The 15,983-nt window shown below is 44.1% G+C and overlaps 1 protein-coding gene across 3 annotated transcripts; it reads left to right on the top strand.

Annotated features, from left to right (window-relative positions):
* The first annotated feature begins 129 nt into the window (after window positions 1-129).
* Window positions 130-14,270, top strand: zdhhc3b (zDHHC palmitoyltransferase 3b). Of its 3 annotated transcripts, none has more exons than XM_083646689.1 (8): window positions 130-598; window positions 1,561-1,676; window positions 6,646-6,977; window positions 7,986-8,110; window positions 9,827-9,923; window positions 10,034-10,115; window positions 10,513-10,643; window positions 11,655-14,270. In XM_083646689.1, the coding sequence occupies exons 3-8, from the start codon at window positions 6,675-6,677 to the stop codon at window positions 11,811-11,813; spliced, it is 897 nt and encodes a 298-aa protein (XP_083502815.1). In that variant the 5' UTR covers window positions 130-598; window positions 1,561-1,676; window positions 6,646-6,674; the 3' UTR covers window positions 11,814-14,270. The 3 variants fall into 3 exon arrangements, with proteins under 3 accessions (XP_083502815.1, XP_083502816.1, XP_083502817.1); XM_083646690.1 differs by having other exon boundaries at window positions 1,599-1,676; XM_083646691.1 differs by lacking the exon at window positions 1,561-1,676.
* The last annotated feature ends 1,713 nt before the right edge of the window (window positions 14,271-15,983 follow it).

A 15,983-nucleotide genomic window follows, 5' to 3' on the forward strand; every position in this document is an offset into this window, starting at 1 on the left:
TCTCAAGACTAGCATTTGAATGGCATTTGCATTGTACGCTAAAGAGATAGAAAAAGGTGAGAGATCCGTTTGCTGTTTAGTTTACATTGCAGCAGGATTCCCATCTCTCATCGCAGACTCTGGGTCAGATTTAAAGTCTTCAGATTGGCGCACCTCCTTCAGCTCCTTGCCAGGAGACTGGTTACTCTGATTCCAGATCTGCGATTCAGAGCCCTGGCCTGCGCATGGGAGGCAGGCAGGAGAGAGTGGAGCATAGACTTCCTGGTTAGCGTCCTGCCCGCAGAGAGCATTCTTCTGGATTGCCAACGAAAGAAACAATAAAGTAGTTGGGTAACGGCGTATATTGTGACTCTATCCCCGCTGTAATTTACATACGAATACGCGAAACCCGCCCGTCGAAACCGAGGAAAAGCGGCAGTGAACCGGGGGGGCGGGGGGTCGAGCCTTTGGGAGCTGCCCGCAGAACAGTGAGGTTAGCCCGGGCGGGATTGAGCTACACGGGCGGAGCGGCGGAGGTGCCCCGTTTTAACTTAACCGAGCTTCATAACTACGTGAGGACTTGTTACAAACTTTCGTCGACAAGCCAAGAGAGTGTGAGGTATGATGTCTAAATGACAATACTTGTTGCTTTTTGACATTTCCTGTATGCTTTCATCAGCTGCCAGCCAACCCCATCGAAGCCCGAGGAGAAGGCGTAGTGTCCAGCCCAGCTTCACACCACACCTACTGACAGATTAATAATGTGATACTACTCTATTATTACAGATTCTCAGCCTTTTTCATCTCTCGGACCCAAATCTGAGAATATATTTATTGCCAAATATGATTTTGTCCAGAATTCCATGAACATCTGTATTGTTTTGAGGGATAACAGTGAAACTATGATCAAAACAGACATTCTTCTACATTCTCTTCTAAATGAAATGATTTTCTAGGGACGCCCTGGAAGCTGGAACCCCCTCAAGGACCCCCGGTGGTCCCCGGACCCCACATTGAGAACTGCTCTATTGAATACCAAACGAGAATTCTCTTTTTGCTTACCTGTCTCCAGGGAGGTCAAAGTTCAGGGTCTGCTAATTTTATAGGGCTGGGCGATGTGGTTGAAATCAATATCATGATAATCATAAGGATTTCCCCCTGATATTGATGGTTCTATGGCTCACAAGCGAAATCATGTTAATCAAATTAATGATCATCATATTGAACAGTTAGGGTTAGAATGTTTGGTGTGATGTCAAACTAGAATTCCATTAACATCTGGAATTTTCACATAATATTCTTACCATACTTAATTTCGTCTGAGTTTCTAAATACAATTTGCTTGTTCTCATCAGTTCACAGACAGCAGAATTCTCTGTCTCGATATCCCAAAATCACAATACCATCACATTGAAAGACGATAAACGATAATATTGAATTATCATCCAGAATTACCATCCCTAGTGCTACAGAGCAGCACCTCTGGAGCTGACAGGGATTTTGTGTCTTGCTCAAGGAAACTTCAGCACGGCAGATTTTTAAAGCTAAGTTTTTTAAATTATCCTTTGTTTATCCCCATAGGGAAATTCATCCTCTGCATTTGACCCATCCTCTACTAGGAACCTTCCTAGGAGCAGTGGGCAGCCGCAGTGCAGCACCCGGGGACACAGACAAGGATTGCAAGACCCTAAATAAAGGTTGCTAGATTCACTTTCCCGGTTGATTTTACAATATTGTATTCCTACTTGCTGGTAATCATCTTCATCTTCAGATCTGTGATTTAAAACCTGTCTGCTAGTTTGTAACTGAAACACTTCCCTTTGCTGTGATTTAGTAACCGGGAAAGCCACTAGCAGAATGGTTATAAGTTGCAACATGTTACCTTTTAGTCCAAGGAGTGTTGTTTTGTCAGGAATGCGGAGTGGCGTTGGCTGTAAACTGAAATCACATCAGTGTGTTAATTAACTGATTATCTCACTAGGGGGTCAAATCCATCATCTCCGCCTGCCCATAGTAGTTGCCACCATCACTCAATCCTGTTCATCACTCTTCCAGACATTCTAGCAGCAGGGCATAAAATAGTGTCATTGAATATCTGCTACACACAAGTTTTACAGCTCGCTGCTGCCTATAACTCTGACACATTCACATATCTGATCTTACAGCGCTGCAGATACTACTTCACCATGATAGAAACAATGTTGTCTCTTTTCTTTAGGTTTACAAGAGGAAAGGAAGGCTGTTCTGTAAAGTGTTTTTGCCACACACACAATGTACTGAAGTCAGTCAGATGCATTCATTCATGTTGTATAGCGTGTATAGCTAGTGGCCATTTCACTGAGGGCCGTCTATAGACTCATTCACCAGTCTACAACAAAAGGTTGTTTATTTAATTGGCCGTTGTTAATGAACTCTGGTTTTTGTAGTCAGTTTCATTCCAGTTCTTTTGGCACATTTGGCCTGTTTAAGGCCTAGTCTGAACTGCCCCTTCATCATAGCAGGTTGTTGTTATCTTCTCAGATCATACACATTTTCAATGAGCATCTCATTTAGGGCCATTTAGCCTATTTTCATGAAATGAATGCTAACTGCCATTTACATGATCATGACGCCTTTATTGAGTGTCCTGTATTCCTGGCATCCCCCTCACTGAAGCACATTTTGACCTGGAACCTCCAGCTGAATGAGATGTCTAATGTATTTATTATGTTGGGTTTAGCTAATAAGTAACCTTTTGTGTTTGTAGCTCGCCTGGACAAAACATGATTCACAGGCATATTTCCCACTCTCTGCACAAAGTCAAATTGTTCTCTGTTAGAGAACTAAACACAGACAAGCAAACAGTCAAATCTGTCCTATGACCGATACGATTTAGTGAGGCAGGCTATCTCTGTTGGAATGAAAGGAATCTCAGTGTTTCCTCTGTCTTCATTTGGCAGCGACGCGCCACCACACCAAGATTATTACCACCACTTAATAGAGAAATAGTCGAACAAAAATTAGCAATTGTAATTTAATTTGACTACCATCTAAAGCTAAAAATGGTCAAAATGTTTTGAAGTAATTATTTTACTATGATTAAAAAACATGTTTAGCACTACAGCATCAACTTGAAACATAACTTAGACCCAATCAGTGACATATGGGACAAAACTAGAATTATCCCCCAAAGCACAACATCTGCTTAAAACTACAGATGAAACACTGAATCTGCATTGGTTATTTACTCTAATCTCACTGGTCCATCTTACCGGTATGTTTGGCTTGTGATGGCTGTGAAGGTTGGGCCCGTTTTTAGTATTTGGGCACCTTGTTGAGTGAAATTAGCTGGATTGGTGGTAAGTGATGTAAGCCCATTAGGAGCAGCAGGGGGTATTGGCTGGTGCAGATGGACAGTTAATCCCTGGCCTTTGGTGAAAGTGATCGTCGTGGGCCGACACTAACCTCTGACCTCTCACTCAGCCTCAAAGAAGGAAGGATGTAGTTTGATTTGATGGGTCGTCATGGCAGGTGGCGTAGAAAGGGTCAAGACAACACATGCAACAGCACGATAGACATTAATTAAATAAGGAGCAAGAAAAGAGTGATTCTCCCGTCCTAGAAGCAGGAATCTTATGCAAAATGTGATGTTTATGATTATGGATGCTTTTATTTACAGTATACATTTTATACATCTGTTTCAGTGAGATCTGTATAGCTTTATCAGGACAGCCCAGTAATACAGTATAATGCACATCACACAGCCCACGCATGCGACACTTGGAAAATCACACAAACAGGTGTTTGGGGTGTCTCTCTCTCAGCTGGTGGAATTGAAAGAGATTGACCCAGACCCTCTTCTGCAGGATTGACTCTCAGGCTGGGCTGAAGTGAGTGTGTGATGAAAGAGGGCTTTCTGGTTTGGTGGTGGAGCAAAATGTTGAACATTTTTTTTTTTTTTTTTTTTTACAGTAGATCAGGTTAGAGTAGAGTCAGAGGCCAGGCAGGCACCGTTGTAACGTCGATTTTTGCTGCTTTGTCGAAAAATGCTACCGCTGCATAAACCGATAGGGTCTGTCTATCGATTCGCGCTACCCTATCAAAAAATGCTACTTTTTATGTCATGGGTAGTGTATTTTGATGGATCAAATACTCAACATCCCATTTTATCAATTTTAAATCAATATTTCAGGGGTAGCATAATTTGATAGTCCAGTAACATCCTATCAAATAATGCTCCCGTCACTTTGCGCACGCGCAGAATCACAAAGTAGCAGTTCTCGACGGGTAGTAGAAATCGACAGAACACCGTGCTGGGAGGAGTAGAGCAGTCAGAGACCAGGCAGCCACCGTGCTGGGAGGAGGAGTAGAGTAGAGTCAGAGGCCAGGCAGGCACTGTGCTGAGAGGAGGGGTAGAGTAGAGTCAGAGGCCAGGCAGGCACCGTGCTGGGAGGAGGGGTAGAGTAGAGCAGGCACCGTGTTGGGAGGAGGGGTAGAGTCAGAGGCCAGGCAGGCACTGTGCTGAGAGGAGGGGTAGAGTAGAGTCAGAGGCCAGGCAGGCACTGTGCTGAGAGGAGGGGTAGAGTAGAGTCAGAGGCCAGGCAGGCACTGTGCTGAGAGGAGGGGTAGAGTAGAGTCAGAGGCCAGGCAGGCACCGTGCTGGGAGGAGGGGTAGAGTCAGAGGCCAGGCAGGCACTGTGCTGAGAGGAAGGGTAGAGTAGAGTCAGAGGCCAGGCAGGCACCGTGCTGGGAGGAGGGGTAGAGTAGAGTCAGAGGCCAGGCAGGCACTGTGCTGAGAGGAGGGGTAGAGTAGAGTCAGAGGCCAGGCAGGCACTGTGCTGAGAGGAGGGGTAGAGTAGAGTCAGAGGCCAGGCAGGCACCGTGCTGGGAGGAGGGGTAGAGTCAGAGGCCAGGCAGGCACCGTGTTGGGAGGAGGGGTAGAGTCAGAGGCCAGGCAGGCACTGTGCTGAGAGGAGGAGTAGAGTAGAGTCAGAGGCCAGGCAGGCACCGTGCTGGGAGGAGGGGTAGAGTAGAGTCAGAGGCCAGGCAGGCACCGTGCTGGGAGGAGGGCCAGGGAATTGGATGCTAGACGGAGGGGGGAAAGGGTCTGTCGGTGTGAGTGGTCAGGATTTAGGCTGTGATGGACCGTTAGATATTCAAATTGGGTCCAGAGATGGCTTTGATTAATCAATTAATTAATAAACTGATTAATTAATTAATTAACAAATTAATTAAAAAACATGCTGTGGGAATGCTGCCATATCTTTTTGCTGTAAAGATCTTTTGAATAAATGCCTTGTATCCTTGGAGATGAATGCTGAGCTGCCAACATCATTGGCCAAATCCTAATTAGCAGACATAATTGGACTATCGCTCAGATGAGCTTGACAGATAAACTAGATCACATTCTCATGAATGACTAGGCAGTTTGACAGGAAACTTGAGCGGTGTGAGTGTGTGTGTGTGTGTATTTTTGTGTGACATTATCATTGATGACATCAATCACCACTTATGCATACTTATTGGTGATGTCGAAGTGATGTCACTCTAGCACTTGAAGAAGTCATCAGTGATGTCACTTGACCAATTGTCACTAGTGACATCATATATCTGGGCAGGGAAGGGCAGCTGCTATAAAACACCAAAAAGAAGAAAATATAGCGCAGCGCAGTCCAGGTGAATTATGTAGACTGTTTCACTTTAAACAACAGAATAGTTTAATTTTAGTTTTGAAATCCACCGACAACAACCTCCTCCTTTTTTCTCACTGTGAGAGGAATCTGGATCGATTGTTTGCCCTCTCAGGAAGATTAGACTAGTCAATGTTTACGCCTCTTTCACTTCCTGCTTCTTCCCGAGTATTGCTGATTCACTGTGTACCTTATTTCCCGCTCTCTGTCTTACATCAGAGTGTAAGCTGTTTACACCCTTAATTGTTGGGGGACAGCACTCCTACCACTACTGCTGACAGCACAGAGCGGGGCGGGGCTACCACCCCTCGTTGACACATCCGTACCCAATCCAAATCCCTCGCCCAATAGAGAGGCAAAGTGACCGCCTACTTCCTGCTTCAGCACTGTACCAGAGATTTTTATCCGCCATTTATTTTCCCATAGACAATTCCGTAAAATGCATATAATTTTTTTTTTACTTCGTCAAACCAAACGGTTCAGCTATATTTAGAAGCGGGAGAGACCATAGAACATTTCACTCGGACCAAAACTTTAAAAACTGTATTGAAAAAATATTTTCTTTAAATCCGCAATTTGTTTACGTTTTTGGTCTGAGTGAAATGTTATGTGGTCTCTCCTGTTTCTAAATATATCTGAACCGTTTGGTTTTGAACAAGTAAAACTATTTTTATACGCATTTTACGAAATGTCTATGTGAAAATAAATGGGCAGATGAAAATCTCTGGTACAGTGCTGAAGCAGGAAGTAGGCGGTCACTTTGCCTCTCTATTCTCTGATTCACCCCTCTTGCTCTTTATCTTTCCCTCCCTCTAAAGCCCATGGCACACCAAGCAAACATGATCGGTGTGCCATGGGCTAAACACAGACAAACAAGGATTGAACATGTCGAATCTGACCAAACATCTCCTTGTTGTAGAATGTTTGATTGGTGTGCCATGGGATTAACCGACTCCCTCCTTCTTCTTCTCTCTCTGACTCTCCCCTCTCCTCCCAGCATGCGGCTAGAGCCACGGGCGTAGCAGGATGAAGAGCGCGGCGCACCGCACCAGGGACATCGAGCGGCACGCCGGGTACCTGAGGCCCGAGCACTGCGCCCCGCCCCCGCCCCGCTCCGGCCCCGAGGCCATGTGGTTCATCCGCGACGGCTGCGGCATCGTGTGCGGCGTCATCACCTGGTTCCTGGTCCTCTACGCCGAGTTCGTGGTGGTGTTCGTGATGCTCCTGCCCGCCAAGAACGTGTTCTACAGCCTCGTCAACGGGGCACTCTTCAACGCCCTGGGCTTCCTCGCCCTCGCCTCTCACGCCAAGGCCATGTGCACAGACCCGGTCAGTCGAGTTACTCTGCCTCTCGGTTAAGGCGGTCGGTCGCTCATGTCGTTTCTGTGGAAAGCCACATCCTCACAGTGTTTGAAAAGACTCTCAAACTCTCAGACTTTCAAAGGATAGAATGAAACACTTTTCCTATATAGGCTTTAACGCACTTATAAACTGTCCCCCAATAATAAAACATTTTAACCAAGAGAATGCTTATTTTTGCTCTTGGACCCATTCAAGAATCAGTTCCAGTAGGCGTTGCAGTTAAACATGGCTCTTATTTGGATATTTATATCATAATGTATGGACAGTTGTGCTGTATTTGTATGCTATTGCTCTTTTTCTTTCTGGTTGGCAGGCTGAGAAATAAGGCCAGATGATAAATTTTCATTGTATTTACATTCTTCTAGCTGTAGGGGCACATTTCCATCTTTATGGAGCCTCTGCACCTAAAGCAAACACTAGGCACATTTACATGGAGCCTTCTAATCACATTGTAAGAGGGTTAAAAGCTCAAATAAAAAATGCTCCATATAAACACCTCAATCAGATTAAACAGGCCCAAACCGACTGAAATTTCAATCGGTTGCAGAGGGGTAGTTACACTCTAGGAGGAGGTCAAGGCAGACCTCTTCCGAACAGTGTGCATGTCTAAACACAGCTACTGTTACGCCTCATTTTTATATGTGACCTGGATCCGGATAAGTTATCTGGATGTTATTTGGATAAGGAAAAATGCATGCTAATGCAAGGTGTAAATGCATCGTGATCAGGATGTGATCAGATTCATCAGAACTTCCTGACCAAATCTGGAAGTAGCCTGGCTCACATTGTGTTCAGACCTTTTACACCCCATTTACACCTGGTTTTTAAATGCGACCATTATCCAGATAACCTATCCAGATTCAGGTCACATTTAAAAACCAGGTGTAAATGGGGTGTTAGACATCTGCAAAAAAAAAAAGATAGCAAGCCTTCTTGCCTCTTTTATGTCTTCATGTTTTTCCACCTCTCTCCCAGGGAGCCGTGCCTAAAGGGAACGCCACCAAGGAATTCATCGAAAGCCTCCAGCTGAAACCAGGCCAGGTTGTCTACAAGTGTCCCAAGTGCTGCAGCATCAAGCCTGACAGAGCCCACCACTGCAGGTACATCACTCTTTGTGTGTGCGTGTGCGTGTGTGTGTGCGTGTGCGTGTGTGTGTGTGTGTGTGCGTGCGCGCATGTGTGCGTGTAGATCTTGGGAAAATGTTACAAGGAGATTAGCGAAACTGATCTTTGTCACCACATGCCAGCTGTGGGAGTGTGCTGGGTAGAGCGTTGTTCTGCAGTCTGCATCTTACAGAGGAAGTCCTACTGTCCCACTGGGAACTCCCCCTCCTCCCCTGTGTTTGTTCCTGCTGCTCTTCGGCCTGTGTGTGTTTTTTTATGGGAACTACAAAGCATTTCCCTCTAGATTTCACAGCGTCATAATAAGGAGTTCCCTCTGTGGCTGCTCACTCAGTGGGTTCCCTGAGATCTAAGGAGTTCCCTCTGTGGCCGCTCAGTGGGTTCCCTGAGATCTAAGGAGTTCCCTGTTACCGCTTTCAGACAGACATGGTTCTGGTTCTGGCTCTGGTTCCATTCTGGAGTCTCAGAACCTTGGTGCTTTCTGGCGAACCAGCCCGCGTTCACACCAGTTTAAGCGGAACCAAAGTGGGAGGACATTATTCGGTAGTCCTTCTTCAGTTTTTTAAATTTAGTAATTATTTGTTCTGGCGTTCGAGTGAACCCAGCCTTGGTCATCTCTTCCGCAAGTTCGGCATATGACTTGCTCTTTTCTTGTACTGCTTTCTAGCTTTTCTTGAGATTCGGTAGATGCCCAAATCGCCACTAAACATTTGGTTTCCTCAGGAGACCACTGCAAATTATTTTTCTCCATGTTGACACTGCCTTCTTCTCCTTCCTGCTCGTTTTCACAGCCTAGAATGAGACATGCCCACTGATGATGTCACGGTTCCCAAGGAAAAACCAACTATTTTTTGGTTCCGCTGAGAACCAACTTTTCAGGTTCCGAACCAATTATTTTTTCGGTCTGAACGCGCCGGCCGGTTCAAATTTGGGTTCGGGAACAGGAACCGGCACGGAGCCCTGCTGGTGTGAAAGCCCTATCTGTGGCTGCTCAGTGGGTTCCCTGAGATCTAAGGAGTTCCCTCTGTAGCTGCTCAGTGGGTTCCCTGAGATCTAAGGAGTTCCCTCTGTAGCTGCTCAGTGGGTTCCCTGAGATCTGCAGGCATGAAAAGTGCAAAAACACTAATGCAGAGTCATTGAATTGTAAAGTCAGTGAGTCATTGCGTCTCAAAGGGAAATACCTGGTCTCCGTTTGAATGAAATAGATTATGATCTTTTTAGTGGATTTCATAGCATGGTATGAGTCATCCTTGTGGGTGTTTTGAGCTGATTCACTGTGAAATAACACACTGATCATCTCAAACTAATGAATGAAGAATGATATGTAAATTAAAGGTCAGAAACCTTATCTTAATTTTCTTTTGAGTGTATGTGCGTTTGTGTGAGGTCCATTTAGTTCTTTAAGCCAAAAACAGTGCAGTTCCATAGCAGAGCAGAGACAGTTGATTTGATTAGTTAACAAGCTGAAACAAACTGTTGTGTCTTGGTTAGATAGCGTTTATTTTTTACTGTTTAATATACAGTATCCTCTTATTATACTATTGTTTAATTAATAACTATTTTGTCTGGTTTTTTTGCATGGTAAAAACCTTTGAGATTTGACAAACCATATAATGTATAATGTATAACTATTGTGTGTCTGTGTGTGTGCGGGCGTGCGTGCGTGTGCGTGTGTGTGTGTGCGCGCGTCCACAGTGTATGTAAACGCTGCATCAAAAAGATGGACCACCACTGTCCCTGGGTCAACAACTGTGTCGGAGAGAACAACCAGAAATACTTTGTGCTCTTCACAGTGAGTCTTAAACCCCTTTTTGAACGTTGTCAAAATATATTGATCGTTCAGCATTCACTCAGCATTCAGAGAATATAATCTATGTTAATATTTGCAATGTTTCTTTTCAGATGTACATTGCACTAATATCCTTACATGCGCTCGTCCTGGTGGCCTTGCATTTCATTTTCTGCTTTGAAGCAGACTGGACAAGTAAGTATGATACAGTATCAGACACGCCTGTTTTCCACAGGCTACAGTGGTCTGTAGGGAGTAGGGACATTCAATTAAATACACTCGGGACATTACTGTTTACCAGCCAACTATGTCCTGTTTGAACTGATGGGATAGTCAGTATGTACATGCAGGGTGTCAGTAAGATGCTCCACTTCATCAAGCATAAAACAAAACAAAAATTATTGTTTTTTTATTATTTTTCTTGATGTGTTGTTTTACCAAGTTGTGAAGCACTTTGTGACGCTCACTCTTGAATGCTGCTATATAAACTTTACTTATTTAATTAGAAAGGTAGCAAACCTGTTCCTCTCTTTTTATTTGTTGATATGAATAACCTCCCTCCCTCCCTTCCTGTCTCCTCCTCCATCCCCAGAGTGCAGTAACTTCTCTCCTCCGGCCACCGTCATCCTCCTCATCCTCCTGTGCTTCGAGGGCCTCCTCTTCCTCATCTTCACTGCGGTTATGTTTGGGACTCAGGTCCACTCCATCTGTAGCGATGAGACGGTAAGTGGAAACACCAAAAGTGGTCTAGTCTAGATATTCAGTGTCTGGGCTAGGGTTAATCTTTGGGTTTGGTTTGGTTTTGGGTTTAGGAACACCTTTTTCAACATCTACTTTTTGTCACCTGGGTGTCCGGGTAGTGTAGCGGTAGATTCCCTGTCTACCAACACGAGGGTCGCAGGTTCGTGCCCCCGTGTTACCTCCGGCTTGGTCGGGCGTCCATACAGGCACGATTGGCTGTGTCTGCGGGTGGGAAGCCGGAAGCCGCTGTATGTGTCCTGGTCGGTTGGGGCACCTGTTTGGGTCGGAAGGGAACTGGTGGCAATAGTGTGATCCTCCCACGTGCTACGTCGTGCTGGTGAAGCTCCCAGTAACATTTTAAAATATGTTCTCCAGAAAGGACTAATACTTCAGTTTAGTGGTTGGACTCTTAAGAGATGGGTCAAAAAGTACAGACAATATTGCACACATTTTATTTCAGCAATAAGTCACAAAATGATGCACTTGAATAGCTAAGAGGTGTTGCTGCATGGTGGAAGATAAACTGTTCACTAAATCAGTATACAGATATGGACAGGAACAGGAACAGGTGATTGACCTACCTGTGGCTTCCAGGTTGTTTGAAATTAGTGTGTCAAAACCACCTACAGGGATGATTCATCCAGTGCTATAATATTCATGAAAATGATCCTTTTCAATACATTTCATTCTCATAGATTGCTGCAGTTTTCTACCTTATTAGTACATCTCATGTGTGCTGCTCTGAGACTGTGAGGAATAGCCGAGGCAGTGAGTCACTTCACCCTGACTAAGGCCTGAGAGCTATTCAAAAGAATGCAAAACATGCTAAATGTTTAATCCCTTCAAGGGGTTATTTTCTGTTGCTGGATTAATATTTCACTTGACAGCCACAGCTGTGCTTTGACTGGGTATTTTACAGCAGCTTTGAATGCGACTTAGGCAGTCAGACTAGAACTGTCTTACATCATCGCTCCTCTCATCTTATGTCCACAGGGGATCGAGCAGCTGAAAAAGGAGGAGAGAAGATGGGCCAAAAGGTCCAAGTGGATGAACCTGAAGGTGGTGTTCGGCCATCCGTTCTCCATAGGCTGGCTCAGCCCCTTCGCGACGCCCGACCACGGCAAGGCGGACGTTTACCAGTACATCGTCTGAAACGGCTCAGCGCGCTCACAGACACGCAGCCAGCCGGCCCTGCTGCTCCGAGGCGAGGACTGACACACAGCCAGCCGGCCCTGCTGCTCCGGGGCGAGGACTGACGATGAGTGCACAGCTGATCAGTCACGGTCCTCCCTCCCTCACGGCTGGACTTCACTGAGCACAAACTCGTCTTAACCACTTCTACGTGTTTCTTTCTCCCATTTATGGATCATTTATATTTCAGGGTGTTCTATTGTGAGCTGTTGTCTTGTTAAATCCTACTTTTTTTCTTCTTCTTCTTCTTCTTCTTTTGAACTTGTCACTTTCTTTTTGTTACCTCCGCCAAGGAGGTTATGTTTTCGGTGCCGTTTGTCTGTCCGTTCGCAGGATTATGGAAAAACTACTTGGGCGATTTTCATGAAACTTCGTGAGGGTGTAGCATGGGCCAAGGAAGAGACCATTACATTTCGGAACAGATCCCACCTGACTCGCGAAATTTGCATATCATAGCAGACTGGACTATTGGCCATGGCGGAGGTCTGCGCTCTCCGAGTGCACGTCTAGTTTTATCCGTTTCTTTCTTGGTGCTGCCTGATATTTTAAGGTATAGCCGTTTTGCTTCCACTGAAAACCATCAACATATTCAAACTAAAGAGACGTCTCAAACCCAGCGGTGGACTTTGTCCACATGAAGCACTTAATGAGGATTGGCGAAACAAGACCGGAGACTGAGTTATGTTTTCTCCAGATGGAGAAGACTGCCTGGAGTCTGTTTGATCATTTCCATCTTCTGAGACCAAGCAATGTGAACACAAGGTGAAATCCAGAATGTTCTCGCTCAAAGCAAAGCAGTCCGGGTGCCGAGACGGTCAACCTGGTTTTGTCTTCCTGTAAACATTGCTGTGTGTGTGATCCCATCACTTCGTTGTTTGCTGTTTTTCTATCATTGCGATAGTCTCATGCTGAATGCTGCAGATGACTTGCCTTAGTACAGTGCATTAGTGGCATTTGCTATTTGTTCTACTTGTATTCTGCCTTAATGGGACCGTCTGGGCGAGATAGGAATCAATTTAAAATACTTTTTATAATTTAGTTTGTTTCAGCCTGTTCAGATGCCAGATGGGTGGCTTTGTTGAGATAATCAAAGGAACATATTTTGAGAGTACATCATATTTTTCTGTGATCGACATTCATTTCCCTGCTGCAGTAAACCTCCATCTGGTACTTCCAACCAATTTAGAACAAACGCCCCCTGATCTAATTTCTGTTTCCTCTGATGGGGAGAATAGCCAAGTGTGTGTTCAGGCCAGAGAAGGTTCACTACAAAGGACAAGGTTGTAGGACACAGAACAGGCCTCGTTGTGGTAATGGCCAGTCCCAAACTGGATACCTGACAGGACGGGGGGGATTACCACCAGTCACCAAATGCTGGTTAATTTAATTGGGAGGATTTGACATTTTGGCAGGTGAACAGTCTCGTTTCTATTCTAATAAGTAGTTTGGCTTGTGAAATGGTAAATGTGGCTGCTCAGTTTTTGGAATCCATCTGCCATTTTGGCCAGTGGACGAGGAAATCGGTGTCCCGGTGACCTGCAGGATTGTGGGAACATTTTTGGAGCTGTGTGTGTAGGAAAGCACCATGAAGCTAGCCGACCTCTTCGCTGGGAAACAATTCCCATATTAGTCCACTAGCCAGGGAATAAAGCAATAACACATTGCTGTCTGAATGCAGTGATGCTAAATGTAATTGCCGCGCACTAAATTGATGAGATTTGCCCCCGGATAATCCAGTTTGTTACAGACTGTGATCATGAGTCTGACACAGATAAAGGACATACGGTTGATAACATTTAGGCCAGTGGAAAATACGCACTGAGGCGTGAAGATCACGCCAGAAGTGTGTGTTTGTTTGTGTCACTGCTGTGCACAGTGTTAGGCCACCCAGCATGAGGAGAAATCACACAATGGATTTTCATTGTCAAAGACTGTGATTGTCCATTTTACCTTCAGTGAGGAGTAATTTGATGCAGGTAGTAAATAGGGCCACATTAAAAAAAAAAAAAAAATCCTAAAAATGTCTGCCTAATTGCGTTCAAAAGCCTTACTAGAGACAGAACATGTTTTGATGATGATCGAAGGACTTATTTAAACATAGATGTTGCCAAATGTTGTGCTTTATGAAGGGACATCTGTGAAATCACCTCTATGCATGTCTGGAGTGGTGCAGCCGAGTGCGTTGGTAAGAATCAGTGGGGACATTTTCTTAGGCTTCTAAAATCACTTGTGTTTTTAATAAAAGAACAATTTACTATTATCATTATGGAAATGCAAAGTTGCTATCCAATGTACACTTTTTCATTCATTACTGAGTGTGGTCAGGAATGAATGCCATCTAGTGCTTGGACCACATAATGTTGATTTTTGTGATGATTATTGTGGTATATGTTTAAAGGGGAATGAAATAAAATAGTATGGAGGTCATGCTGCTTTGGGTAAGTCTTGTGGGCACTTTATTCCATATCAATCCTGACTAATTTTGAGGGAGGAAGTTTGCATACACTTAGGTTGAAGTCATAAAAATTCATATATATAGATATTTATACTGTAGATATAGATATATATATACTTTTTTTACATGAAATCTGGAGTGGTTTAAAAAATGTGTGTTTATTACTTCAACCTAAATTTATGTAAACTTCCGACCTCAACTGTACAGTGTCTAAAAATGACATGAACATTTTGAGTCGTCATCGGAGAAGCATGTTCTTCTCTCATGGAGAGCAAGGCTTGAATCTGATTCATGTCTTCTCGTTCTGGCCAGAGACATTTAGAGCAGCCTAATGGAGCATGAGGCTTACTGTAAGTGGATGGAGAACCGCTCAAGGCTAACATTACAGCTAGCCTCATTAGTTACAGTACTCAGGGTACTGCTGTGTTTGCATGCAAAGAGACGATAGGGAGAGGGAATGTTATAAAGTCGCAGTTTGCTGCAGAAGATAAGGGACTGGTTGTCTTTTTATGCATCACATGTTCTTTGCTCATTCAAATACAGACAGTAAAGTCACACTCGCACTCTTTCAAATGATCTGCAAGCACCGTATCTTCAGGAAGCTGTTAGGAAGTTATATGTCTTGCCACAGTCAACATGTAGGGAGGCCTACTCAATATTTGAGTGATGAAGACAAGAGAATTATGTATTTTGTCAGATGAGATGTTTATTTAATCATTATACAGTGATCTCTCACCGGAGATGACCGTTTACACACCCTTAAAACATTTCCTATAAATAGACGATATTTACACACGTTTACAAATGCTTGTTTCACACCATTTGTAAGACGAGATATGGATGGTCTACATAGGAGCAAACACACGCTGTTAAAGTCACAATGACAGTCTCAGTCTGTGAGGGCAATGACGACACTGCCACTGGTTAGAGTTCAAGGTTCAACTCATATTAAAGGATAAGTTAACCCAAATATGAAAATTCAGTCATTATCTACTCACCCCCATGCCGATGGAAGGACAGGAGGTTTTTAGTCCACAAGACATTTGTGGATTTTCACAGCAAAACACTTGCAGAATTCTCCCAAACATTTGAAGTGGCTGCTTTCAAATGTTAAAAAAAAAAATCGATACTGCTCACCTGGCGTAATCCAAGTCTGCAGAACCCCCAAGATGCCAAGTTGACTTGAAAAGATGTCATTTACACCCTGTTTTTAGCTGAAATCTTAACTGTAGCCATGTGCTCCAAGAGAGGGTGGCAGCTACTATACACAGTGAAGATTCCAGCTAAAAACAGGGTGTAAAAAATGCCGTCTTTTCAAGTCAACTTGGTATCTTCGGGCTTCTGGAGACTTGAATTACGCCAGGTGAGTAGTATGGAGGCTTCTTTTTTTCTCTCATTTTTGGGTGTATTTAACCTTTAAATTTGTCAGTGCAGTTACTTGGCTCCAAATGTAAGTGATGATGATTCATCTGTACATACATAGCCTAATATAGGTGCAGAAAATACAATAAATGCAAAATCATTGTCTCCCATTATTCTGAAGCTCTCCATTAAATATGATAACTCCAAGATAATTCAGCCTGAACAAAGAAAGATTGCTCTTGTCAAAGAAGCTTTGGTGCATATATCTCTTGAGTTGAATCCAAAATGTTCTTGAATTAAACCAGGTCCTAAGA

This window comes from Poromitra crassiceps (genome assembly GCF_964638095.1).
Source record: "Poromitra crassiceps genome assembly, chromosome: 11".
NCBI classification, from domain to species: domain Eukaryota; kingdom Metazoa; phylum Chordata; class Actinopteri; order Beryciformes; family Melamphaidae; genus Poromitra; species Poromitra crassiceps.

Bases quoted from the DNA above. Each gene is read 5' to 3' on its own strand.
- zdhhc3b (XM_083646689.1), top strand. From the start codon at position 6,675: ATGAAGAGCGCGGCGCACCGCACCAGGGACATCGAGCGGCACGCCGGG. The intron at 6,978-7,985 runs GTCAGTCGAGTT...CCTCTCTCCCAG, and splicing joins AGGCCATGTGCACAGACCCG to GGAGCCGTGCCTAAAGGGAA. The intron at 8,111-9,826 runs GTACATCACTCT...GCGCGTCCACAG, and splicing joins GACAGAGCCCACCACTGCAG to TGTATGTAAACGCTGCATCA.